Source organism: Verticillium dahliae, genomic scaffold, assembly GCF_000150675.1.
Source record: "Verticillium dahliae VdLs.17 supercont1.34 genomic scaffold, whole genome shotgun sequence".
Lineage (NCBI taxonomy): Eukaryota > Fungi > Ascomycota > Sordariomycetes > Glomerellales > Plectosphaerellaceae > Verticillium > Verticillium dahliae.
The window spans coordinates 15,509-39,572 of NW_009276964.1; the positions used below are offsets into that span (position 1 = coordinate 15,509).

General features: G+C 55.5%; 10 protein-coding genes across 10 annotated transcripts; 5 read left to right on the forward strand and 5 right to left on the reverse strand.

The window, feature by feature from the left end:
- Positions 1 to 431: 431 nt before the first annotated feature.
- VDAG_10240 (uncharacterized protein) lies at positions 432 to 2,314 on the reverse strand (the record flags this gene model as incomplete). The annotated part of the gene is made up of 3 exons (XM_009659857.1): positions 2,105 to 2,314; positions 1,346 to 2,024; positions 432 to 1,276 (listed from the first exon to the last, which is right to left on the reverse strand). Exons 1-3 carry the CDS (start codon positions 2,120 to 2,122, stop codon positions 432 to 434), a joined length of 1,542 nt encoding a protein of 513 aa, XP_009658152.1. The 5' UTR covers positions 2,123 to 2,314.
- A 695-nt stretch (positions 2,315 to 3,009) lies between these two features.
- Positions 3,010 to 5,496, forward strand: VDAG_10241 (uncharacterized protein; the record flags this gene model as incomplete). The annotated part of the gene is made up of 6 exons (XM_009659858.1): positions 3,010 to 3,518; positions 3,655 to 4,299; positions 4,365 to 4,697; positions 4,819 to 5,019; positions 5,082 to 5,140; positions 5,309 to 5,496. 6 exons carry the CDS (start codon positions 3,010 to 3,012, stop codon positions 5,494 to 5,496), a joined length of 1,935 nt encoding a protein of 644 aa, XP_009658153.1.
- Positions 5,497 to 7,391: 1,895 nt separating this feature from the next.
- On the forward strand, positions 7,392 to 11,044 carry VDAG_10242 (uncharacterized protein; the record flags this gene model as incomplete). Its single annotated transcript, XM_009659859.1, has 13 exons — positions 7,392 to 7,607; positions 7,664 to 7,782; positions 7,852 to 8,090; positions 8,149 to 8,263; positions 8,320 to 8,333; positions 8,404 to 8,425; positions 8,507 to 8,790; positions 9,144 to 9,825; positions 9,892 to 9,967; positions 10,017 to 10,441; positions 10,500 to 10,759; positions 10,811 to 10,892; positions 10,957 to 11,044. 13 exons carry the CDS (start codon positions 7,392 to 7,394, stop codon positions 11,042 to 11,044), a joined length of 2,622 nt encoding a protein of 873 aa, XP_009658154.1.
- Positions 11,045 to 12,055: 1,011 nt separating this feature from the next.
- On the reverse strand, positions 12,056 to 13,223 carry VDAG_10243 (translation initiation factor eIF-2B subunit alpha; the record flags this gene model as incomplete). Its single annotated transcript, XM_009659860.1, has 2 exons — positions 12,056 to 13,137; positions 13,202 to 13,223. 2 exons carry the CDS (start codon positions 13,221 to 13,223, stop codon positions 12,056 to 12,058), a joined length of 1,104 nt encoding a protein of 367 aa, XP_009658155.1.
- A 596-nt stretch (positions 13,224 to 13,819) lies between these two features.
- VDAG_10244 (adaptin ear-binding coat-associated protein) lies at positions 13,820 to 14,674 on the forward strand (the record flags this gene model as incomplete). Its single annotated transcript, XM_009659861.1, has 1 exon — positions 13,820 to 14,674. One exon carries the CDS (start codon positions 13,820 to 13,822, stop codon positions 14,672 to 14,674), a length of 855 nt encoding a protein of 284 aa, XP_009658156.1.
- Positions 14,675 to 15,228: 554 nt separating this feature from the next.
- Positions 15,229 to 16,028, reverse strand: VDAG_10245 (uncharacterized protein; the record flags this gene model as incomplete). Its single annotated transcript, XM_009659862.1, has 2 exons — positions 15,229 to 15,301; positions 15,376 to 16,028. The coding sequence occupies 2 exons, from the start codon at positions 16,026 to 16,028 to the stop codon at positions 15,229 to 15,231; spliced, it is 726 nt and encodes a 241-aa protein (XP_009658157.1).
- A 598-nt stretch (positions 16,029 to 16,626) lies between these two features.
- Positions 16,627 to 18,263, reverse strand: VDAG_10246 (pyruvate formate lyase activating enzyme; the record flags this gene model as incomplete). The annotated part of the gene is made up of 3 exons (XM_009659863.1): positions 16,627 to 17,426; positions 17,502 to 17,832; positions 18,189 to 18,263. 3 exons carry the CDS (start codon positions 18,261 to 18,263, stop codon positions 16,627 to 16,629), a joined length of 1,206 nt encoding a protein of 401 aa, XP_009658158.1.
- A 308-nt stretch (positions 18,264 to 18,571) lies between these two features.
- Positions 18,572 to 20,614, reverse strand: VDAG_10247 (Ku70; the record flags this gene model as incomplete). Its single annotated transcript, XM_009659864.1, has 3 exons — positions 18,572 to 19,840; positions 19,893 to 20,501; positions 20,552 to 20,614. 3 exons carry the CDS (start codon positions 20,612 to 20,614, stop codon positions 18,572 to 18,574), a joined length of 1,941 nt encoding a protein of 646 aa, XP_009658159.1.
- A 538-nt stretch (positions 20,615 to 21,152) lies between these two features.
- Positions 21,153 to 22,502, forward strand: VDAG_10248 (ferrochelatase; the record flags this gene model as incomplete). Its single annotated transcript, XM_009659865.1, has 2 exons — positions 21,153 to 21,392; positions 21,447 to 22,502. The coding sequence occupies 2 exons, from the start codon at positions 21,153 to 21,155 to the stop codon at positions 22,500 to 22,502; spliced, it is 1,296 nt and encodes a 431-aa protein (XP_009658160.1).
- Positions 22,503 to 23,108: 606 nt separating this feature from the next.
- Positions 23,109 to 23,776, forward strand: VDAG_10249 (Bis(5'-adenosyl)-triphosphatase; the record flags this gene model as incomplete). The annotated part of the gene is made up of 2 exons (XM_009659866.1): positions 23,109 to 23,159; positions 23,228 to 23,776. The coding sequence occupies 2 exons, from the start codon at positions 23,109 to 23,111 to the stop codon at positions 23,774 to 23,776; spliced, it is 600 nt and encodes a 199-aa protein (XP_009658161.1).
- Between the last annotated feature and the right edge of the window lie 288 nt (positions 23,777 to 24,064).

The following is a 24,064-nucleotide window of genomic DNA, read 5'->3' on the forward strand; positions in this document are numbered from 1 at the left end:
TCTATCCTACTCTTCGAACGACAAGCGAGAGGCGTGGAAGTGCTAGCTGCAGAGAAACTCTACAATCGACACATGCCGCGTGTCGCTCGAGGGACTTGTCTACCGTGGTGGTGAAGGTGAGGTGACCTGTTGACCACCATCGCGACGAGACGCGACTCTGACGTTGCTGCCCGATAAGCGCAACGGCGGGTTGAAATCACTTATCGTTAGGTAGACGCGCCCCACCCGCCCCGCCTGCCGTCTTCAATGCACCGGCGAAGGCATTACATGCCTGGCAATCGTTTCTCTGATCATGGTTGAAAAGAGTTTCAGATGCTGTTCATGTGTAATCATTGCTGTTCATAATCGTAGGTCTACTGGCCGCAGGAAAACAAAAACACAGGCATGGGCATCTATCAACACCGTAACCATCAAGTCTTCGCCGCCCCCCTTCAGATGGGCTTCTTGCCCTTGCTGCTGCCACCTTCGTAAGCAGTGTGAATGCTCGGGGCCCCGCTGATGTTCGTGTTGCTGTTGTTCCTCTCCAGTGTGCCTGGGGAGACAGTGCCACCGTCGCCGCCGCCCACGATGATCTGACCACCTCCGTTTCCCACCTTGCCGACTACCATGCCCTTCGCGACACTCTTCAGAATGGCTCGCCGGGAGACACCCGTGACATCGATGTAGACAAGACCAACATTCTTGAAGCCACCACCAATGTGCCGCGAGGCCTGGCCGGCCTCAGAGCCCCAACGGTGCTCGACCACCTGTGAAACACTCGAGGCAGTGCCACCCAGAAGGTTCTTGCCGGCTTGCTCGATACCATCAGCCACGGTATTGAAGGCCATAAGACTCTTGTTCAGCAGCCCCGGTTTGTAAGACTCGACTACGTTGCCGTCCTTGTCGTAGCCTCTACCGCTTCCGTCCTTCTTCCTACCGAGGGAAGCACCGAAGTTCTGCGCGTACCTGCCGATGTGAGTGACCGTCGTTGCCGACAGACCGGCAGCCTTTGACGAGAAGGTATTGATTCTACGAATTCGGTCGTGTGCTGCGGGCGTGAACGTGACAGGCTTTGACACGGGCTTGGTCTTCTGCGTAAACGTGTCGGCGCCGCTCTGCAAGCCCTTGGCAATAAGATCGGACGATGTAACGATCAGTCTGGATGCCTTCGAAGCGTTGTTCACGAGGAATGACCTCTTGTACGAAGGATGCATCACCATCTCGACGTACTCCTGGGAAGCTGGCTGTACTTTGACAGCCTGGGTGCTATCGGCGGGAAGCGTGATTTCGACAGGATCTGCGTCATTCTTGTAATCAGCCAAGTGTCTCTACCCCAAGCCGAACAACAAGGTGCTCAACCACTTACCTTTGGATCCGTGCTTGATACCGCTGTCATCGACTTGGTATCCCTCGGTCAACTCGCCAATGACACTACCATCTTCCTCGTCGACCAGGACAATCCTGCCACCCGGATGCAGGCTGTGGCTACCTTGCGCGTAAGCCTGGCCTGGCTCATAGTCCGCAGGGTTGTATGCAGGCAGTGGCTCGGATCCAGAAGCCCCCGATAGATTCTTCTCTGCAGCCCTGGTTGTAGAGACAGGAGGAACATCAGCCTTGGCTGCTTTCTTCGGAGGCGGAGAGCGTTCGAGAAAGGCGGTACATTGGGCCAGGATGGTCTCAAAAGTATCGACATCCTCCTGAAGACCTTGACGGCTGCCCGTATCCGGAAACTCAAGGCGGGTAAAGGCACCGCTGTCGGGGCCCAAGTCCCAACGGGGGATGAGGTAGCTTCTGGGAGGTTGGTGATAGATCTGGGTAGTGGCTGGCAGAGGAAGATCGAGCTCGGGTGGGAGGTGTAGGTGCAAGTAAAAGTCTTCGGGTGGAGTGTTTGTGCCAGTGGTGCCAGAGGCGTCTGCGAAAGGTGATGAAGTTGGTACCATTAAGAGGGAGAGAGTCTGAGGGCCAGCGGGCGTCAGAGACTCTTCCACGCCATTGGAAATATGGTAAGCCTGGACGCCATTGATGGCGTACAGAAGCTTAGGGTCCTGCAAGTAAGTCCGTAAGCAGGTCGATCGATATGATGCGCGACATCGGCTTAAGCCGCAGGGTCATAGGCATGTCATACATTGTGTCCCGAAGACATGTTCAAGTCCGCGTATGGAGGATGCGCCAAGCCAACAAAGGTAGGTAGTTTACGAGGTGCAGGATTTTGATTGCCGTGCAGTATTGAGTGCTGGGTTGACAGCTGGATTGAGGGGCGGAGCGGCGTGGGGGAAGTGCAGGACTGCGATGAAGGATGAAAGTTGATGGTTCGGAATTGGGATTCGTTCCTGATAGAGACCTGGATGAAAACCTGGCCCTGGTTTTGCAGATTCGCAGCTGTGACAAGGAGATATCAGATCGTCTCCTCCGCCCCTCCTTCGTCACAGCAGGGCGCTGGAACTGTGACGGGGTTGGTCATTGAAACGGTGCCATGTCGGAGGCGCTTAAGCATGGGCGCGAGAGGCCTCTCTGAATCTCCAGATGCGACGTCATTGGTGCTGCCATTCTTGGATCCATGTCGTTGGTGACAGCACAGCCACTAACCGCCCCAGTCGAGCTCGAAGCTTGTCTGCCCCTCCCCTCCTTCACTTTACTGAAAGGACGGAGTGATCGCCAACAATAGGATCTCCAAGACCGCATGAAGCTTTTGGCTGCACGTGAAGGAACTTTTGCCATTCCGTACGATGGCCAGGAATATGTAGGCCCTCATTTACCGTGCTGGATCACCATTGCCAAAAAATATAACCTGGTCCATCGCCCTTTCCAGAAGGAGGATCAACACCCCACCACTGCTTACCTGAGCGAACCGAGGTGGCTTGCTATTGAACATTATTTACCTGATGATTTCTCCCATCGAAGGCCAAGATTGCTCCCAGCACCCATGTCGGATACCTATACCGAGGTGCCGAGCTCCCTCTTTGCGGACCATGTTCCATGAATCTCTGGATTTTCAAGTTACTACGCTGCAGGCCGACTGAGTCCAATCGAATGGCAAGAACGGATGCAGAAGGACCTCCGCGCGTGCGGTCCAGTACAGCTTGCTTACGCTGTAGGAGGTCCAAGATCAAGTGCGACAACACAGGCCAGCTTGATGCTGCCTGTGAGAATTGCATCAAAGCAGGTCAGCGCTGCCAATGGCCAGACCCATCTGTGGTGCCACCAAAACGGACAGATGCGCCATCGAGTATACGACAAGACAGTGAGCCGGGTCGAGGAAGAAAACGTCCCAGAATAACTCCAGCCAATGCGCAAAGTGATGGTCAGCAGAACGCCGAAGATATTCTTTCGGCGCCTTTTCTTGACAGGCATGTCTGGGATCAGATACTGGCCACCTATAAGCTCCATTTCGCAACAGAGCTACCTTTCCTGCACACCCCCACGCTAAAGGACAAGATCTACCAGTCTCGGAGAGATCCAGCGACGGGTTCTTCAGAGCTGAATCTTGTACTGCTCGGAATCCTCGCCTTGACAGCGAGATACCACGACGAACTCGTTAAGTAGGTATGTTAATCGTCTCTCCCACGACAAGCACACTGTTGCAACCACCAATCATCAGGCCCGACATTGTGTGGCTCCAGACCTCTTGCCGCAAGACACACAGCCCGAGGCAAGACCGTGTGGAGGCCAATCCAGACCAGCAGCTGCCGCTGCCTCTGAATTCTTCGCGGATACTCTCGACAAAGCTTTGGGATCTTGCAGGCTGGCCATGACAAGAGCAACCGTAGAGCGCGTTTACGCACTCTTGTTGCTGGGTCTATACCAGTGGATATCACGAGACCATCAGGGCTTAGGGTCTTGGATGTACGTTGGCATGGCCATACGCATGGCACAGGCGCTCAAAATTGGGGTCGGAGACGTGGCTCAGTCCTTATCTTCCTCTCCGTTTACCGAGAAGACTCTCATTGATCGAGAAGTTAGACGGCGAACAATGTTCAGCTGCTTCATTCTCGATCGCATACTATCGTGCGGAAAAGATAGAGCTTCTTGCATACGCTCGGAAGACCTGCATATCCAGCTGCCCTGTTCTGAGGAAGATTTCGATTTGACTCGACAAGTCTATACTGGCTTTCTCCGGGGCTCGCTTGTCTCCGCTGCAGCCAGCCGCCCAGACAGCCCCAACATTCTCAGCAGTTTTGTACAGCTCATTGACATATGGGGAGAGATATCGCACTACAGCAACGCCGGCGGCCGTTTCTCCGAGGAACAAAGCGTTGCTCCATGGGAAGCACAAGCAAAATTCTCAAGACTCACCCGAAAGCTCGTCGACTTCAATACAAAGCTGCAAATGACTGACAGCTCTCTCGGGTTCACACTCTCTCGGAAGAATATTTCAAACATGACAGTAGTCGGCAAGGCTCCAGTGCGTTTGTTTCGCTGCACATGCTTATGTGTCTCTCAAAGATCATGCTTCATCGCGAATATATCCCATTCATTCCCGTCAGGTGCGGAAGACCCAATGGGCCGTTGGACGAGCCGACTTTTGCTCCAGACATCACTCCGCCGGGCTTCTGGGCGAGCAGTGCTAAGGAGCTCTTCCATGCTGCAGCTGAGATCTGTGATTTGATCGAAATATGCGGCGAAAAATTGCCACACTCGTCACTTGTGGTGTTTGCCATCTGGCATGCTGCCTATGTCGGGCTGTATGCTAGTCATTTCCCCCAAATGGACGTAAACAGGTCAGAGAGACGGCTATGCAGTTGCTGGTACCAACGAAAAAGGCGAAAACACCAAAGCAGCCTGGGACTCTCTTCATCGATTAGCTCGACATTCCAATCTCGCCGCCGAGTATGCCTTGAGGTTCAAGGAAGCTGATGAGTTCTACGCTAGAATTATCGAGGACTATAATCGAAACCATGACTTGAATCGGGCTCTAAATACACGACAAACAGGCCCGAGAACACGTAGTGTTCGAATGGGTGGCAATGGGGGCAGCGTTGAGGAATGGCATAAGAGGAAGGACTATCTCACCAACAATGGTTCCATCATTGGAGACGACTGGTGCCGAGATCACGACAAGATAGATCAAGCACGGTGCTGCTATCGGACCACGTTTCACCTAGCAGAGAACACTCGCGAGGCCTGGAGCTGGATTTGACGGCAGCTGGTGCAACACCTGCTGGTATGCAAAGATCACTTCGAGCCGATTTGGAAAACACGGATCGGTTGAGCCATATACCCCACGAACATGGCGCCGCGTCAAGGCGTGGAAACGGTTCAAATGACAATCAGCAATCCAGCGTGCTGGACCATTCGCACTTTGACAGCCCATCCTTGTATGACTTAACAGCGACGGATCACTACACAAGGCTCGATGCCGAGCTCGTCGCAGACATGGAGGGGAAGCCCTTTGGGTTCGGCTATCTGAACCAGAACGTTTTCGTGGGAGGATTCGATGAGTTCTCGCCTGGTGGATGGGAGGCCCCGTCACAGGAGGTTGCCAGGCTACTGTTCCCTCTTACGGAAGACGACGCATGAGCACGAAGGGATATGTATGCAAGGAATATGGCTGCCAAGCAGCGTTTGTGTTCACGGTCAAGTGCCCCCCACGTGCGTCGGCCTTGGGATCAGATTCCTGCACCATGTCGTCTGGTTGGTCGCATTGCTCTTCAGGGGCTGGTCAGACATGCTATGCTCCGAGTGATGCGAGCAGCAGCAGCAGCAGCAGCAGCAGTTTAGCCAACAGGGACAGTCCAGCACGGAGCAAGCCCCGCGAGGTGCAGCTGGGAGGATGGCGGGCGCACAGATTCAGGGCGGTTGATGCTCGAGACGCTGGTTGAGTAAGGTAGGCACATGTAAGGTAGGTAGGTGAGGGGCAAGCGCAGTTACCCCGCAGTTTACGGGTATCGGAGGCGTCAGGCAGTGGAGGCGTGACGTTACGAAGGCCTCATACCCGGCTGTCATGACCACTACAATCAGGGACAAATTGGTCATGGTTTCTTGGTTGCATGCACGATCGCGACGGCCACATCTCGGTCTCATCGCAGCATGGGTTCCCACCAGAGACGAGCAACGAGGGATCTATGAACGAGTGATGATAGCTATGGATCCAAAACGGCCTAGCACTGATCGCACAACACAGGCTCTTCGAATTGCGAGCTCTGCAACAGGATTGATCACCAAGCTTCGGGCAAATCACCATTCGAGCTGGCGACTTCACCGAGCTGACGGTTCAGCCAGCCTTACTCGCTCTCAGGATTGACAGTCCAGCGGCAGAGGACGCTCTGTCGGACTTCCCCCTGCCATGATGCCGAGAGGCTCGTCAATGGGTCGAGCTCACGGTACCTACTTGCCTATCTAGGTACCTAGCTACCTCGACTGCTACTCAGACAGGGATCTGCAATTCCCCCTACAGGCCGGGTTCGCAGCCGACGTAAATGACATGTCCAGCTCCAGCTCCAGCACCGGCTCTAGTACCTATACCTCCACGCCCTTCTGTCTTCCTCGAATCGGGCATAGTGCATCGACGCGTGTGTGAGGTCCATGGGGACTACGTAGCACCGTTATTAATCCCCCTTCGTGACCCGCGTTCCACCCACATCGTTCACGTACTGACCTTACAAGATGGCCAATGTGTCCTCTGTATCCGGAGTTCATCGCCCATCAGCATGCAGCTCGTCGTAGCTTCCACCGTGCAGGTGGGGCGCGGGGGGGCGACCATCTGATTCTGAACCGCATCCTGATTAGCTATCGTCTTTGGGCCTCCCACGCAGTAACGTACATGGTACTCCCTTTCCCCCTGGTGCGGATCCCAAGGGCGAAGGTCTGGCATGGCACGAGAACAAGGACGGACGCGCGAGTTTTGCGTAGCGCAGAGCCACTGCCGCGACCATTCCCCCTGCACGCTGTGCCACGGTCAATGAATGAATGGTGTTTAGCTGAGCAAGCGGGCCATGCGACAAAGCAGATACCGAAGCGTCCGATGTCTCCACGCCGCTCATGACCTCGTACCTACGTAACTGGGTCAGCCCTTCGCCTACCAAGCTACCTAGGTAGTTCAGGCTTCCAGTCCGTCCCGGCCTAGGTGCTGGTACCATTCCTTATTGGCAGCAATGTATCTATACATCGTGTCGTGCCTTTTTCCATTGTGGGATATAGAAGGTCCACCCTGTTCATTATTAGCTGACATGGGTAGGTGGAGGTACGTACAAGCGAAGGTTCGTTCTCAACCCTGCCAACCGGTCAGGAATACCAGCTCTACCAGTGTTCGATATAAGACCTAGCCGCCACCTCCCCTTCCCTCTCGTGCGCCGTTGTTTTCATCCTCCGATCGTCAGGACGTCTAGTCTCCACGGGTCCTTCTTCGTCTGGCAGTTAAGTTTGCTTCATCTCTCGTCCTTGTCGCCCCCTTCTGAGCCCTTCTTCGTGCCACCATGCCGGCCACAACATCGCCCGAGCATGACCAAGCCCTAGGTTGCAAGGCAGCCCAGAAGGCAGCGTCCCAACTTGACATTATCGATGTGCGGCGAGCTGCGGTCGAAGTCAATCTAAAGGACGACATTCTGTCCATGTGGAACCCCAAAGACGGCCCCAGGAAGCTGCCGACGTTGCTCCTCTACAACGAGAAGGGCCTGCAGCTGTTCGAGGATGTAGGCCATCATTTCCACAGGACTTGTGTGGTCATATGGACACTAACTCTGTAGAGATCACGTATCTGGAGGAATACTACTTGACCAACAATGAGATTGAAGCTCTCACACAGTACTCTAAGCAGATTGCTGAGATGATACCTTCTGATGCTATGGTCATAGAGCTGGGCAGTGGGTTCGTTTCCCTCCCGCCCCCTCCCAGTTCCCACAAAGGCGGCCATTGTTCCTGACATTCGGGCGGAAGTAACCTGCGCAAGGTCTGCCTACTGTTGCAGGCATTCGAAAATGCCGGCAAGAATATTGATTACTATGCGCTCGACCTGTCTCGAGAAGAGTTGGAGCGAACACTGGGCCAGGTGCCTGCGTTTCAACACGTAAAATGCCACGGGCTGTGGGGTACTTATGACGATGGTCGTGAGTGGCTCAAGTCACCTTCTCTGGCCTCGAGGTCCAAATGCATCCTCAGCTTGGGCTCAAGCATCGGTTCGTTGCTCTTGCCTCCATTCGAGCCTGTAGCCTGGATTTTGACCCTATGTGCCAGGAAACTTTGATCAAGCCGATGCGGCTGATTTCCTCAGGAGTTTCGGCGACATTCTCCAACCGTCAGACACCATGCTCATTGGTCTGGACGGATGTGAAGATGCGGCCAAGGTCTAGTGCGTTGGTTCCCGCTTCTTAGAAGATTCGACTGACATACTAACGACCCTATCAGCCATGGCTATAATGGTGAGATGTTCATCTACTACTTTGTGACACGAGCGACCTAGTGCATAGAAACTGACCTTCTCCATCATAGACCAGGAGGGCGTCACACACCAGTAAGCGTTTCTACCTCTGAAACCAAATCATCACAAACTCTTTCTTTCCACGGTCGAGGGGTCTTCTAACGCTCAATGCAGATTCCTCATGAATGGCCTGGCCAATGCAAACGAAATCCTTGGCGAGGAGGCATTCAAGCCAGACGACTGGCGTGCTGATGGCGAGTACATCTTTGACGATCAAGGTCGTCGACACCAGGCCTTTTACTATCCAGTTCGCGAAACAACCGCTTTGGGTGCCGTCGTTAGGCCGCACGAGCGTGTTCAGATCGAACAGAGCCTCAAATACTCGCCACATGAGGCTAAGAAGCTGTGGCACTCTGCTGGCATGGCGGAGATTGCTCGGTGGCAGGCTAAGGAACATGGTCAGTGTACAATGTCTTTTTTTTCTTGTTCAACCTCAGCAACCCGGGTGGGTGGTCAGATGAGGGAGGGGAGCCTGCTGTATGCGACCCAAGTCAGATAACCCCCCCACGTCGTCATGTGGTCATGGCCATCAGCCGGAGGCCAGTCAATGTGGACGTGGACAGTGACTCGCTTGCCTCTCTCCTCTTTTGAGGCCTAGCTACGGGAGAAACCACACGATCCCATGGAGCGATGGCTTGCGTTTGCGGGGAACCCTGACGTGTTCGGCTGTCTTTCTCAGCTCCCGCATTTGATTCTTTCGAACTCGTATCGTAAGACATCTTCTTACTTACCGTACTGTTCTACATTTTAGGTCTACACTTGCTCATCAAACCAAGAATGCCCTTCAGCCTCGCACCTTCGGTATACGCCGCCACCCCGCTGCCCACTCTGGACCAATGGAGCACTCTCTGGAGTGCCTGGGATATTGTCACCAGGGGCATGCTTCCGAACGAAGAGCTCCACGACAAGCCCATCAAGCTTCGCAACGCCTGCATCTTCTACCTCGGTCATATTCCCACATTCTTGGACATTCAATTGAACAAAACAACAAGGCAACAGCCCACGGAGCCGGCCTACTACATCTCCATCTTTGAGAGGGGCATCGATCCCGACGTAGACAACCCAGAACACTGCCATGCTCATTCCGAAGTTCCCGACGAATGGCCGGCTATTTCAGAAATCGTCGACTACCAGCAGAGAGTCCGCTCTCGACTCCGAAGACTGTATTCCCACGGAGAGGCGCACATCCCAAGGGATGTTGCCCGAGCCATCTGGATAGGCTTCGAGCACGAGGTCATGCACATGGAAACATTGCTTTACATGATGCTCCAGAGCGACAAGACTCAGCCACCCCCTCATACCGAAACGCCCAACTTCAAAAGCATGGCTGAAGAAGCGCAACAGGCCCGAGTGGCGAACGAGTGGCATGGCGTCCCTGCGCAGTCTGTTATCATTGGGATGGATGATGACGAGAAAGCCCTTGATAACAAAGGGTATTTTGGATGGTGTGTGGCATAACATGAATTCTCGGCCCTTGTACAGCATCTCACATTTTCCAGGGACAACGAGAAACCGTCAAGACGAGTGAATGTTCACTCCTTCGAGGCCAAGGGCCGCGCCATCACTAATGAAGAGGTGGGTTTCGTGCCTTACCTGTCATGGCTTGTCAACTGACCTGTTTTAGTATGCCAAGTATCTCCATCAGTGCCACACTGAAAAGCTGCCAGCATCATGGGTATCGACTCAGCCTGTCAGCCCGACGACCAACGGAAATGGCGTGACCAACGGCAACACGAATGGCCACGCCAACGGTCACACGAACGGCTGCGCAAATGGCCATGTCAACAGCCATCCTGGTAGCGAAACTTCACTGCCGACTTCATATGTGGATGGCATTGCCGTCCGCACAGTCTACGGACCTGTGCCATTGAGTCAAGCCCTGGACTGGCCTGTCGCCGCTTCTTATGATGAGATTGCCGGGTGCGCTGCCTACATGGGAGGCAGGATCCCCACATTTGAAGAGACCAAGAGTATATACGCCTACGTCAACCATCTCAAGCGCCGAGAGGCTGAGCACAAACTTGGAAAGACGGTTCCCGCCGTCAACGGGTGCGTCATGTTGTCTGCACCTAAGATTTTGAGAGTACTTAACTGACGTCCCCGACAGGCATCTCTCCAACAATGGTGTCCAGGAAACACCCCCATCCGCCTCCCCCTCTGCTGTTGATGAGGTTTCCGCCTCAGACCTCTTCGTCGACCTCGAGGGTACCAATGTCGGCTTTCAGCACTGGCACCCTATACCCGTGACGGCCGGTGGGGGCCGCCTCGCGGGACAGGCCGAGTTCGGTGGCCTGTGGGAGTGGACGAGCTCGCCGTTGAGGAAGCACGAGGGGTTTGAGCCGATGGAGCTCTACCCTGCCTACACAGGTGAGCGTTTCTCTATTTTGGCTAATGAGCATTGAGCTGATCGTGGCACAGCCGACTTCTTTGACGACAAGCATAACATCATCCTCGGTGGATCTTGGGCGACGCACCCTCGAATTGCCGGACGATCATCCTTGTGAGTTTGGCTGTTGCAGATATTGGTCCTTGGCGGAGCGAGGCACAGAACTGACTCTTTCTAGTGTGAACTGGTACCAGAGGAACTACCTCTATGCATGGGCTGGCGCCCGCCTTGTCCGTGATGTGCAGACGAATGGCAATGCTGCTTAGGGGTTGGTATCTCGTCTTGGTGATTTTGTACACGAATGGGCACGGAATGCGAGGGTACCTGGAGTGGGAGATGATCCAGATTGAATGAGTAAGAGGGCATATGAACATTTTCCCATCACAGGTAAACGAATGTGGTTAGGTACTATCAATGTGTTAGCTTGAAACGATCCGTGCCGTGAACCCTTGGTCCGCAACACACATGTCAGCATATCGATGAGTAGCCTTCGCCGTTAGCTGAGGTCCCTTGTCCTAGGTAGCAAGCTCATGGCCTGGGTGAGCTACATCCTGACGAAGCAATAGTGACGGACCTCCATCGCCAAATCTACACTTCGTCCCATATCGAAAGCTGAGAAGCACCTCGCCGATATCCGTACTGGCACCCATGCACTGGAGGGGCACTTCCACTGCCTCAAAAAATCGAGCCCTGCCAGCCAATCGAGACCCCCTCACACGGCACAAGCATCACGAGTCGCAAGCACGTCATATAGCAGCAATCCACAAGTCGTTGCTCTCTTTCAATTCCCACCCTACATACTAGAAAACAGCCTTGCGGCAAAGACATACTTGCATTGCATGTGTCCCTGGCGGTATGCGCTGCAGCATGCCCAATTCGTCCCGTCTTGGGTATCATGAAAAACGTCACGGGGAGTCCCCCCGCTGCCCCCCCTTTTCCCTGGCTGCTTGGTGTCTCGTTTGCGGTTTGCTGCATCTGTTGCCAAGAGGAAAGCTAGAACTCCCCTTGGCCAGCCTCACGCCTGGTTTTCATTTTGCGTCATCTGACCTAACTCTGCTGTCGCCTGTTTTTCGATGCCATCGTATCCCGTTACTAGCCGTGTGTCGCAGCCTTGCTCCAATGTAAGCTGCATGCAGGCACCGCTTGACCGACGGGCGTCTGGGAGGGGCCGGCCTGCAGGAGCTGGATATTCCAATACCTCGTCGTAATGTGCTCACATAGGGCCACGCCAGAGACACAGAGGGCGAGCACCCGTCTCTTGATCGACAGTCTGCCGATCAACCGTTGAGGGCGCCGTAAATCTCGAGCAGCTGCTCCAGCACGTACCCGGGGAGCTTGGGACCGTTTTCGGTGACGAGGTTCGTGATGTACTCGGGCGGTGTGTAGTCGACGGCATCAACGGGGACGTCGCTCTTGCGGTCAGTCTGAAAGTCGAGCACCGTCTGGTCGTAGCCGAGGTCCTTCTGGCCGAGGGGGAATTTGCGGACAAACTTGTGCGTCTCGGCCGTGACGTAAAAGGGGATGCGGGGCTTGTTCTCGCGGGCAAGTTTGGCGATCTGGTAGGTGCCGAGGCGTGAGATGATGCCGCCGCTCTGGGTGACGGCCTCGGCGCCGACAAAGACCATGTGGACCGAGTTGCGCAGGGCCATGACGTGGGCGATGGCGAGCTCGGAAATTTCGGCGACGGGGATGCCGCGGGCGCGCAGGGCGGCGACGAAGCGGTCGCTCTCGTCGGGGCGGCGGGCCTCGCGCACGTAGACGACGCGAAAGTTGACGGCGCCGGCTGGGTACTGGGCGGCGGCGCGGAAGAGGAGCTTCTCGACGGCGCGCGATTCGCCCATGGTCAGGACCGTCTTGCCCTCGCGGACGAAGCGCCAGCCGGCGTCGGCGATGCCGTCACGGGCGGCGATGGCGCGGTCGGCGAAGAGGCGGCCGTTGCGGACGAGGTGGCGGAGTACATCCTCGAAGCTCTGGTGGTGGGTCGTGCCGCCGCCGGGCGCTGCTGTCTGGCCCTCCTGCTGCTTAAGCGAGGAGACGAGGTACTGCAGGAAGAGGTCGGTGCCGGCCTGGAGCGGCACCGGGTTCTTGACCGAGGCGCGGAGGGTTTCTGAATGACGCTTGACCGTCTCGAGTGTCTCAAAGACGGTTGTATAGCTGCTGGCGGCGAGCAGGGCGACGAGGGCCTCGATGGCGGCGACAGGCTTGGTGAACTCGTGGTCGCGCAGATGGGAGTGGTACTCGGCAACAATGTCAAAGTCACCGCTCGCTGTCTTTTCTTGACTTCGGATGGGCAGGCTCTGTGTCTCGGCCGTGGGCTGGGAGGTTGTCGTCGTCGGCTGCTGCTCGCTCGCAGCGACTGCTATGGAAAAGGTCAGCCACACACGACGTCGGTAGATCAGGAAATTGTAGCGAGCGAAGCATACGTTCTGAGTCTTCGGTCGCCATTGGGAGGAGGAGCCCTTGATGAAATGATCAGTGTGACAATGCCTCGGTGAGAGGTGCGCAACGTGGTTTCAGCGATGGGTTTATTAAGCCACGGGCAGGCACCTGATCCAGCGGGTTCGTCGTGGGAGATGGATGACTCAAAATTACCAGAGATCGAAGACGTCGGTGTCGGGGCCTCGAGATTGACACAGGCACCCAGAAAGCTTGTGCTTCAGATCGTGGCTCTCACAGGGTCATAGTGTTCATTTCCAACCTTGACGGCCCCTCGTTTGGGTGCTCGTTCTGCCCCTCACTAACCTGATTCATCACAGTAGCGGGGTAGTCCAGTCGCGCCTGCCACTGCCACCCTCCTGTGCCTGCCTGCCACCCTGCCTCCTCTGTGCCTGCCTGGGTACGCAAGGTGCCCCTTCTCCACCAAACTGAACACCGCTCGTTGTGACAGCCGGGCTGCCGGGCCCCTCCTTCGTATAGCTCGGTAGGTACCTCTCTAAGGTACCTCTCTGAGGTACTCTCCAGGGGAAACGCACTCTGCCGTTGCCCACGATGAAGCACTCTCCTCTATCGTCAGAAGGACCTACGCCGACAACCCCGTCACCATGGAGCCAGCCATTGACATAGCCACGGGCCAGCCCCTGCCGCCCGACGCCATCCAGCGCATCCTCTTTCTCGCCCCCGCCGTCCACGTCTACAACATCCCCCCGCTCACCAGCAACAAGGGCCACACAGCCGCCCACTGGACCGCCGACAACAACCAGCGCCTCATCTTCACCGCCCGCCTGCGCGTGCTCGAGACGGCGTGGGAGGACGACGCCTCGGCCGGCCGCGAGAAGATCAAGGTCGACATTGTCCTCGAGGACCCCGCCACCGGCCAGCTCTTCGCCGCCGCCCCCTACACCGCCCCCGCCGTCGTCGAGCCCGTCCTCGACAGCTCGCGCTTCTTCGCCCTGCAGGTCCGCGACCCCTCTGGCCGCAAGGCCCTCCTCGGCATCGGCTTCGAGGAGCGCAGTGACGCCTTTGATTTTGGCGTCGCTACCCAGGAGGCCCAGAAGAGCCTTGGTCTCGACGGCGGGCCCGGTGCCGGGGGCCGTAGCAGCGGCAACACGAACGCGAGCACGCAGTTGGCGCCGGCGAAGGAGGAGCAGAAGAGGGATCTCAGCTTGAAGGAGGGCGAGACCATCACCGTCAACCTTGGCGGGAAGTTCGGTCGCAGGCGGCCCCAGCAGCAGCAGCAGCAGCAGCAGCAGCAAAACGACCCAGCGTCTTCGGGCGGCGGCCTGTCCGCCTTCTCGCTGCCGCCGCCGCCCTCAGCTTCAAGCGCTGGCTCACGGGGGAGTGGCCTGCTGCCGCCACCGCCGCCGAGCGCGTCGCAGCAGAGGGAGGAGAGGGAGAGGAAGAGACGGTCTGCACAGGACCTGGGCTTTGACGATGGCCAGTTTGGCGAGTTTGCGTAGCGACCTTCTTGAGCCGGTAAATCCGCAAGCCATGGCGTGCTGTGGCACGTCTTCGATTCGTGCCATGATTTGTGTTGGAGCTGTTCTACGAAGACTCTCACGACTTCCAAAATCGCTATATTGGCTACAAACTAAGCCTGGCTCGCTTCAAGTGTCTCCATTGTGACAAACTGTGATGAGAGCCTCGCCGAACAGCTGGATACTAAGAGCCCCAAAAACATCAAAGTTCCACATCCTCCACATGATGAGGTTGTTCTGGTCGGTGCTGCGTATTCCATTCGTTGTCCTCGAACGTCCCCTCGACCCCAGACCCAGGCCATACGCATCTTAGACCAGGCAGGCTCATCCTCCTCTGACGCCCACCTCTGCAAGCCTTTGCCTTCTGCAACGTGGGCTCAGTCTCTCCCGGCGTCTCCACACCCTCAAACTCAAACTCTAGGCCGCGATTCCCAAGTGCATCTCCGAGGTCTGCTGTACCGAGCGATTCGAGGTCTGCTTTACCGAACGATTCGAGATTCAGTCCATCAGTGCCGAGCATGGCGAGAGGGGACACATCACAATCCGCCTCTGAGGTGCACCCATAACCTTGTTGACCGGGCCCATTCGTCGGAAACAGAAATGGGACACCTGGGACAAATTCAGGCGACTTCGCATCCAGCTGCGCTCCCACCAAAGGCTCGGGAACCACGAGAGGGGCGCACGTCGGCGTCAACACAATGGGCGTCATCAACCCGCTAATCGGCGACGCCACCGTCTCCCAGACGGCCCATGGCGTCGGCGTCCACGAGCTGGTAACGTGCCGTTCCTGCTGCGCCTGCATCCAGCGCTGCCGCGTCTGCACCTCGACAAAGACCTCGCCCAGCCTGCCCATAATGGCCTTCTCCTGCTCGGCTGCCCTGAGGAGTTTCGCCTTGAGCAGCGACGACTGTTTCTTCGACTTACGGGACTGGCTGCTGGGGCATTCGCCGTCCGGATTTTCCTGGAGGGTGGCGAGGCGCCTCATCAGCTCGCGCGATCGTTGTTCCTCCATTACGCGGGAGGCCAGGAGGTAGGCCTGCTCGTCGTACAGCTGCTGGAAGGATCGCGGTGTGTCGAGAGCGGGCTGTCCGCTGAATGCCCGCGTGTCGACATGGACCTTGCTCGGGATGGATCTTCTCTGGCTACCACTTGTGACACTTCTTTTCAGAGAGGGTCGGAGTGGCGTTGTCGTTAGGCTGGGGACGCTTCTGCAGTTTGGACTGTTCGTCTGTATATGGACAGTAGAGTGGATTGACGGCTTTTTCGCATGGAGCTTCGCGGGAGCCTCTGCGACATCACCAACAAGGGTAGCCACGGTGCTCGAAGTGGTCGACATCAGGGGCGAGTCCCTGCAAGCAGGTTCGAGGACTGATGGGGCAAGCAGCAGAAGACATTGGGTCGGTGGTGTGCAGGCCAGGAGATATATGAGTCGGACATCCTCGTCTTGTCTGGCGTGTCTCGAGCGAGCAACAAAGGTTGGAAAGGCATGTTGGCCAAAAGGTTCTGGGCCGCAAGCAAGTATTGGCCAGCTTTGTCCCTCCAAGTGATCATGACAAAGACGAGAGGAGCTGGAGTCGCAGCCCAGACGAGAGACTAGAACCAGAAGGCCATCAATCGTGGCGTGCAGTGAAAGCAGACCAGCGGCGGGGTCGCCTGCTATCTGCTGTCAGAAATGGTAGTGCTCACGGGTACAATATAAAGCCTCGGAGGTCTGAATAGCTAGCTCATTGAGCTGGGAGGGCGGGAGGCAAGACCGCGCCAGTGCACTCCAATCAGGCTTGAGTCCGTGTTGGTCGTGTGTTACACAAAGTAGCGCGACCCTTTGTTGCACTCTCGGCGATCGTGGTGATCCTACAGCCGGTCGGAATGCAACATGGTTCATACCAAGTTGTGGTTTCCATACAGAGGAGCTTCTGAACCGACTTGTCCCATGTTCAGATGTTGAATCCATCATGCTTGGGAGGGTCACAAAAGCGCCACAGTCCAACAGCTTCAGCCGCGCTGCGCAGGGACGTGACCTCTTGATCCGACACGGCTCGATTGATGTCGCTGTAGCGAAGCGTTTCGGCCGACACGTCGGACCCGGCTGCCTTGCCTCCCTGGCGTCGGCGTGGCTTTCCGACGTGAGCGTCCGGGTGGTACTGTTCCATGATGTTCACAAAGCAATCCTTCGATACCTCCTCAGCGAGGAACTGCATAATGCGCTTGCCCTCCTCCTCCTTCCCCGGCATGACCAAGTGGCGCACCAAGACACCTTTCTTGGCGATGCCGTCGGGTGTGAAGCAAAGGTCGCCTACCTGCGTGTACATGGCCTTGATGCTCCCCCTCGCCGTCGAGGCGTAATCATCAGCCTTGAGAAGTCGCTTCGACGTTGCTTTCTCCCAGACCTTGAAATCGGGTAGGTAGATGTCGACCAAGCCATCCATGAGCTCTAGCGACTCGAGTGAATCAAAGCTGGAGGTGTTGTAAATAATTGGCAACCGCAAACCGAGGTCGCGGGCGTGAAGGATGCTCAATGCCACCTGCGGGACAACATGTTCAGGTGTGACAAGGTTGATGTTGTGAACGCCTCCCACATCTTGCAGCTTCAGATACCACTCGCCCAGCTCTTCGGGTGTCAAGTCCTGGCCGTTTCGCTGGTGTGCGATATCGTGGTTTTGACAGAAGACACATCGCAGGTTGCATCCAGAAAAGAAGACAGCACCGCTGCCGTTGTGTCCCTGGATGCAGGGTTCTAGTTTTACGGGTCAGTGTATCTTTTGGCACTTCGCATGCTGCCAACACAAGCAGCAGCGCATGCTATACACACCTTCTCCAAAGTGCGGCGCAATCACGTTCACCTTCGCCTTGTCGCCAACCAAACAGTGTCCGGTGGTTTCGTAGCGATTAACGCCACAGAGCCGAGGGCAGAGATTGCAATTGCGAAGGTGGGCATATGCCTTGGAGCGTTTCATAGCGGCATCGACTGACGACAGCACCGTGTACCGAGGCACGTAGTCATCAAGGAGAAAGGGCGGCGCTAGATGGAGGCATCGATGTGCTCGAGGAATAGATCTTGACCATGGGGAAAGCCTGATCCTGGAACCTTTGAGATAATTCATGGCGAATGCCGATGATGCTGCACTCAATGTATATGCGTCCTGTTGGAGGAGCATGTAACAGAGGGTGTTCAGCGCACTTCAGCAGTTGATCATCCACAGCGTATCAGATTAGAGGGGTATACGCCCCTCTATCTGCACAACCAGGTCACCACTCAAGGCAGTTCGCTTTCCCCAGGTCCAGTGAGGCGAAATCTTCTCGCATCCAAATTGTTAGATTCCTGCCGCCAGGGAGGGCAGTGCATAGACGTCGGGAAAAATTAAATCGAGGCTCAGAAATGTTGAGTTCGAGATGCTTGTAACAAGAGCCTCGAGAACGCACCGTACTGAAGCGCAGGCTACGTGGAAACGCTTCGATCGAGGTTGAGTATCACCGAGTAGACCGTATGAACGCTTACCCTCGCGCTGAATATCGAGACTCTTGCTATGATCCTGTTCGTTGAGATGCACTGGCTGCATATGAGTGACGGCATTTTTGCATATCAAGGCAGCAGTGGCACGATACTCAATGATCCCTGGGACACGAAGGCTGCAGCGGCAAACACATGCGGTTACGGACGATCCATGCAGCTGCGGAGGTAACGTTCAGGTTTTGAATGTTTTTCTACCATTGCCATTTAATTATGAGCGACGCCGACGATGTTCACTGCCACCGAGGCAGACCTTAACTACCTAGCAAGCACTGTTGCCCAAGCTTATCTCCATTCATTTGTTTTGAGTCCGAACTCCATGCTCGTCCAAGTAAATCCACAAAGCGACGCAAACAAGACTCTTGCCCCAGCTAGGACGTCTCCTCAGCCCACTGCTCAAGCCTCTCAACCAAATCAGCCTTTTTGCCCGAGATGCTAAGCCCCTTCATCGCGAGCAAGTCCTTCAGATCGGCAACAACCATCTTGGTGAGCGATCCAGCACTGGCTGCCGCCCGAACCTGAGCGTCTGTCATTCCAGAGGCTGATGGTTTTGTGGAGGAAGCCTTGGCTTTCTTCGCCGGCTTGACATCGTCAGCATCATCGTCCGCCTCGCGTTTAGTCTTGGTCGTCTTCGCCGTCTTCTGTGTCTCCTCCTGGAGCGTCTCGGCCCAATCCTGCAGATAGCCACCGGAACGCTTGTTGATGGCCTTGTGCTTGGGCAAGGTCAGGTCCTCGGGCACTTCTGGCACTTCCTCCTCAAGCGCGAGCGCCTGTAAGATTTTGTAGTGCCACTGTAGGCCGGGGTTTGGGTATCGCATTGGGTTGTACATGGCTTTGGGAAGTTGGAGTTGCTGGACGATAACCCGCATCTGATCGACGAGCTCATTCGAGGCACGAGGGGGCTCAGTACCGTCTGTAGCCGGACCTCCACGCAAGTCATCAGCAAAGGGAAGCGGGCAGAGCCAGAGACCTGCCGGAAGGAACGGCGTCGCGTTGCTTTCCTCCGTGCTCTCGTGAGATGGGATGATGGCGCTCAAGACTGGCGTCGCATTGGCGCGAATGATGCACCAGGCAATGGCAACCTTGTTGGACTTGAGCAGTTTCTGCCAGAGAGCCGAAAACACACGGGTAGAGCCAACGAAGTCTTCCTCGCTCGGAAAGATGAACGTTGACTTCTTCACGCTCGCCCAAAATGGAATCTGGGCACGGGTTTTGAACCCGATGATACGGATGATCGGTGGTCCAAAATCTTTGGCGCGCTTCTGGTCTTCTGGCGAAAAGTAGATGTACTCGCCGCCGAACTTGTACGCCTTCTTCGTCTCGGACTTCTCGACCGTCCGGGCGGTGTCTTCAGAGATGCGCGTCGTCTCACCCGCGACAATCTGAGGCTTCTCGCCCTCAAGCCAGACGTAACAACTTCTTGCTGGTTCTTGGCGGTGTAATATGTTGTAGCCTTTGATTGAGATCCTCAGACCAGGTGCTATTTCCAGAGGAACGCTTGAAAAGAGAGCACGCTTTGCCACCTGCTTTGAGTTGATGTTGGATATGAGGGAATTCAAGAGACTGAGTCCATCAGCCGTCTTTGAGCACCGCACCTCAGAATGGTTTGCTTCGGCACTCGCGTCGCGGTAGATGATGTCCTACGCCTGTCAGCCACGCACCCAAGTCGACACCAGTGAAGCACCCGCTTACATCATAGAATTTGGCCAGATCAAACTCGTTGTCTCCTCGAGTAATGGGGAACAACTCAATGTTGACTCCGAGGTCGTAGAGATCTTTGGCTCTGACCGCAGCAGCTGACTTGGCCGCCTTGTCTGAAGGGTGTGGACTGTCGTTATCTGTGAGTATGAACAGACGACGGCTGCTGTAGTTTGCCGCCTTGGTGGTAAAAATCTGATTGGCGCAGAAGAACACATTCGCCATTTGCACCTTTTCTGTCGAGGACGGTATCAAGACGCCCTCCTCATCCTCCTCATCCTCAACTAGGGCTTTAAGAGCTTTGACATCTTCGGCGGCAGGTATGTCAAGGTCAGTGTGAAGATAACAGTGGGGGTAGCCTAGACCACTCCGTCCGCTATGCTCCTGGAATTTCGACTTTTCGGTGCCGAAGAACAGAATTCCCATCATGTCTTTTGGACTAGCGATGATACGTTGTTGCATAAGCTGATACGCGCATTTCAGGGCTGCTTGAACAGCACTGTCCTTATCGGCCTTTCGTGATGTCGAAGCTGGCGGTTGCTCCAACATTGTATCGCTCACATCTATGGCCAAAATGATCGCATCGTTTTGGCTCTTGTAGTCCTTGGACGGGTGAGCACTGATGCATGGGGTGAGACTGTGCCAGGACTTACATTCTCAACCTCCTCATCTGCTTCTTCATCTTCTTCCCTCTTGTAATCATCTCTGTCGGCCATCGCTACAGGAAGCTGGCTATAGGAAGCAATAAAGGTTCTAAGGAGCGTTGATGGTGGTTGTGCAGCAAGAGAAATCAATCAATTGACCAGGCTTGACGGCTTGAAATCCTCAGCTCATGGTCTCTATGGGACAACCTCCAGGCAGACGCGACCAGATGTGAGGGCACGTGCCCAAGTTCCAGAACCAAACGCGCAGTCACGTGTCAGATCAGAACTGGATTACGTCCCTTGTGATTCGCTCGGCATTTGCAGAGGAGTCAGGTACTTCCAGAATAGTGCGCCTGCCGCCTTATAGACAAGTACCGGGCTAAGACCTCGGAGCAGCATGGTTGCCACGCTAGCGCTCCAATACGCATCATGATGCTTTCGTGGGATTAGTAGTCTCAAGAAAGTCAGACCATTCCACACCATTGTACAACACAAGCGAAAGGTTAATACTCATACAAAACGCGCGGCGCCGATTTCTGGAATCACCTCGTCTAGCTCGACTTGAATTCCATTGCCTATTCAGAACCTGTACTGATCGCCCTCATCGACAATGGCAATGCGACGCTCAGCGGCGCAGCTCTCCAAGAGCTTGGCCAAGACGCCGACAGCCACGTCTTCTCGAAAGCTCATGCTCCCGAATCACCTCGCAAGCCAATCGCGAAAGCTTGCGACGGTGCCACCAGTCACACAGGATGCGACGGGGTCGAAGGGCCCGACGGCCATGGTCTTTCTCAACATGGGCGGTCCTCAAACGACAGATGAAGTTGGAGACTTCTTGAGTCGACTCTTTGTAGGTCTATCCGTGGACGTGTCTTCTGATTGCCTTACTAAAGCCTCTATCCAGGCGGATGGCGATTTAATTCCCCTCGGTCGTTTCCAGAACTACGTTGGCCCTCTGATTTCGCAAAGACGGACGCCCAAGATCCAAAAACAATATGCTGAAATTGGCGGAGGCTCTCCCATCCGCAAGTGGTCCGAGTACCAGAACGAGGAGATGTGCAAGATTCTCGACAAAATTTCTCCAGAGACAGCACCGCACAAGCCCTACGTTGCGTTCCGATATGCCAACCCCTTGACAGAAGAAATGTACAACCGACTGCTGGACGACGGATTTGGTCGCGGCAAGGGAGGTCGAGCTGTCGCATTCACTCAATACCCACAATACTCTTGCTCGACCACAGGGAGCAGCATCAACGAGCTCTGGAAATGGAGACAAAGACTAGAGGGCAAGGATGCGGCCTCGGGCGTTCCTGGCGACGGTACCATCAACTGGAGCGTCATCGACCGATGGCCCGTTCACTCAGGTCTTGTAGAGGCCTTTGCGCAGAACATCGAGAAGAAGCTGCTCGAGTACCCTGAAGAGCGCCGCAAGGACGCTGTGCTGCTGTTCTCCGCACACAGCCTGCCGATGTCTGTGGTCAACCGAGGCGACCCCTACCCGCCCGAGGTTGCCGCTACAGTGTACGCCGTCATGCAGCGGCTCAAATTTTCAAACCCCTACCGTCTCTGCTGGCAGTCTCAAGTTGGCCCTTCGGCGTGGCTTGGCCCCCAGACGTCGGACACTGTGGAGGGCTATGTCCACAAGGGCCAGAAGGACCTCGTCCTTATTCCCATCGCCTTCACCTCGGACCATATCGAGACGCTGTATGAGATCGACAAGGAAGTCATCCCGGACTCCGGCTCTCCGGATACTGTGAAGCGTGTCGACAGTCTCAATGGCAGCCCGGTCTTCATCCGTGCGCTGGCGGACATTGCCAAGGCTCACCTTGACAGTGGCATTGCTTGTTCGCCGCAGATGGAGCTCAGGTGTCCTGGCTGCAAGAGCGAACGCTGTGCGGAGTCTAAGAAGTTCTTCAGCTCCCAAGGTCGAGTGCTCGGGGCCGGAGATGTAGCTCTGTAAGCAAGGGGAAGAAAAGAAAACATGTAACGGATTGTATCAGTAGACGAGGTTACAGCGAACCGTGTCTATTAGGGCTCAGGTATAGACAGCCATTTCCTGGCAGATTTCATCGTGTTTAGACAAACATCCTTCCTCGATTGTTGCCCCCGCGACAGGGGGCTATGGTTCCGTAGTGATTGATGTCATTTTCCGTCTCACCTTCACTTTTGCAGTCGCCGTAATCTGGCTGTACATGGGACAGAATTTTGGGCAGTACACGTCACATTAATGCTCCAAAAGCGAATACTTGACAGGTCTTGGTTGAACAGGACGATCCACCAGTTGGAGGTTGACGGCGGTTGTAGATCACTACTGTTGCTACAGTGCCCACCGACAAACAAACACAGTACGCAATGCCCCTTCAGGAGCAAAGCCGGGCGGCCACATCAGTAGGCTGACGTATTAACAAACCTCCTTTCAGTGGATCGACGACGCTTAAGCAAAACTGAAGCCAGAGAACCCTGCCTTGGTCTTTCAATACAGTCGCATAGGACTATCTCCATGTTTGCCCTGAAATCTTTAGTAGCGCCGAGTAGTCGTGCTTTTTCTGGTGCCTCACGAAGAGCTATGAGTTCGCAGGACAGAATCTTCTTCGGACCGTTCGAGGTCACACAACAGGTGAGCCAACTCAGCCCGAGCACTCCAGTCAGTACTGTGTTGAACGCAGCACTTACCCACGGCACCAGGTCTTTCTGAGAACGCCTCATTGCTTTGCCGTCGTCAACCTGAAGCCTCTTCTCCCTGGTCATGTCCTGATCTGTCCACTCCAGCCGCATAAGCGCCTGACGGACCTCTCAACACCTGAAGTGACGGACCTCTTCACGACAACGCAGCGCGTGCAGAAGATGCTGGCGCGACACTACTTCAAGGCATCGTCAGATGTATCATCATCGCCGTCAGATGCGCCGCCCGAGGCTGGCTCCTTCAACATTGCCCTCCAAGACGGCGCTGGCGCGGGCCAAACAGTGCCGCACGTCCACGTGCACATTCTGCCGCGGATTCCAGGCGAGACAAGCAAAGACCCGGGGCCTAAGGATGAGATTTACGAACAAATGACTAGCGAGGAGGGAAACGTTGGAGGCGCACTATGGGATGCCGTGGTCCGGGAGAAAGGAGCCAGGCCACATCCAGGGGGCGCGTTCCCGCACATTGACGACAGTGCGAGGAAACCGAGAAGCATGGAAGAGATGGTGGCCGAGGCAGAGATCTATAAGAAAGCTCTACAGGAGCTGTAGAGATTGTGTGAAGATGGAGCATTAGCTAGGGTTGTTTTGACAAGGCAGCATTAGACTATCGACATGGGCCTTGTGTAAACAGTGTGCCAGACACCAAAGACACTGTATGTCGTGCTGGAAACCACTTACAGGGATTGGACTGGTCGCGTCAAGTCGCGTCGCGCGGTGTCGCGGGACGCCTTTGAAGTGTCTTTCCCTTTCCTTGCCCCAGTCAAGCCAAAACTGCCAATCCAAACCACCAAATAAGAGGCAAATCCGATACCTGGTAGACTCAACACCCCGATTCTT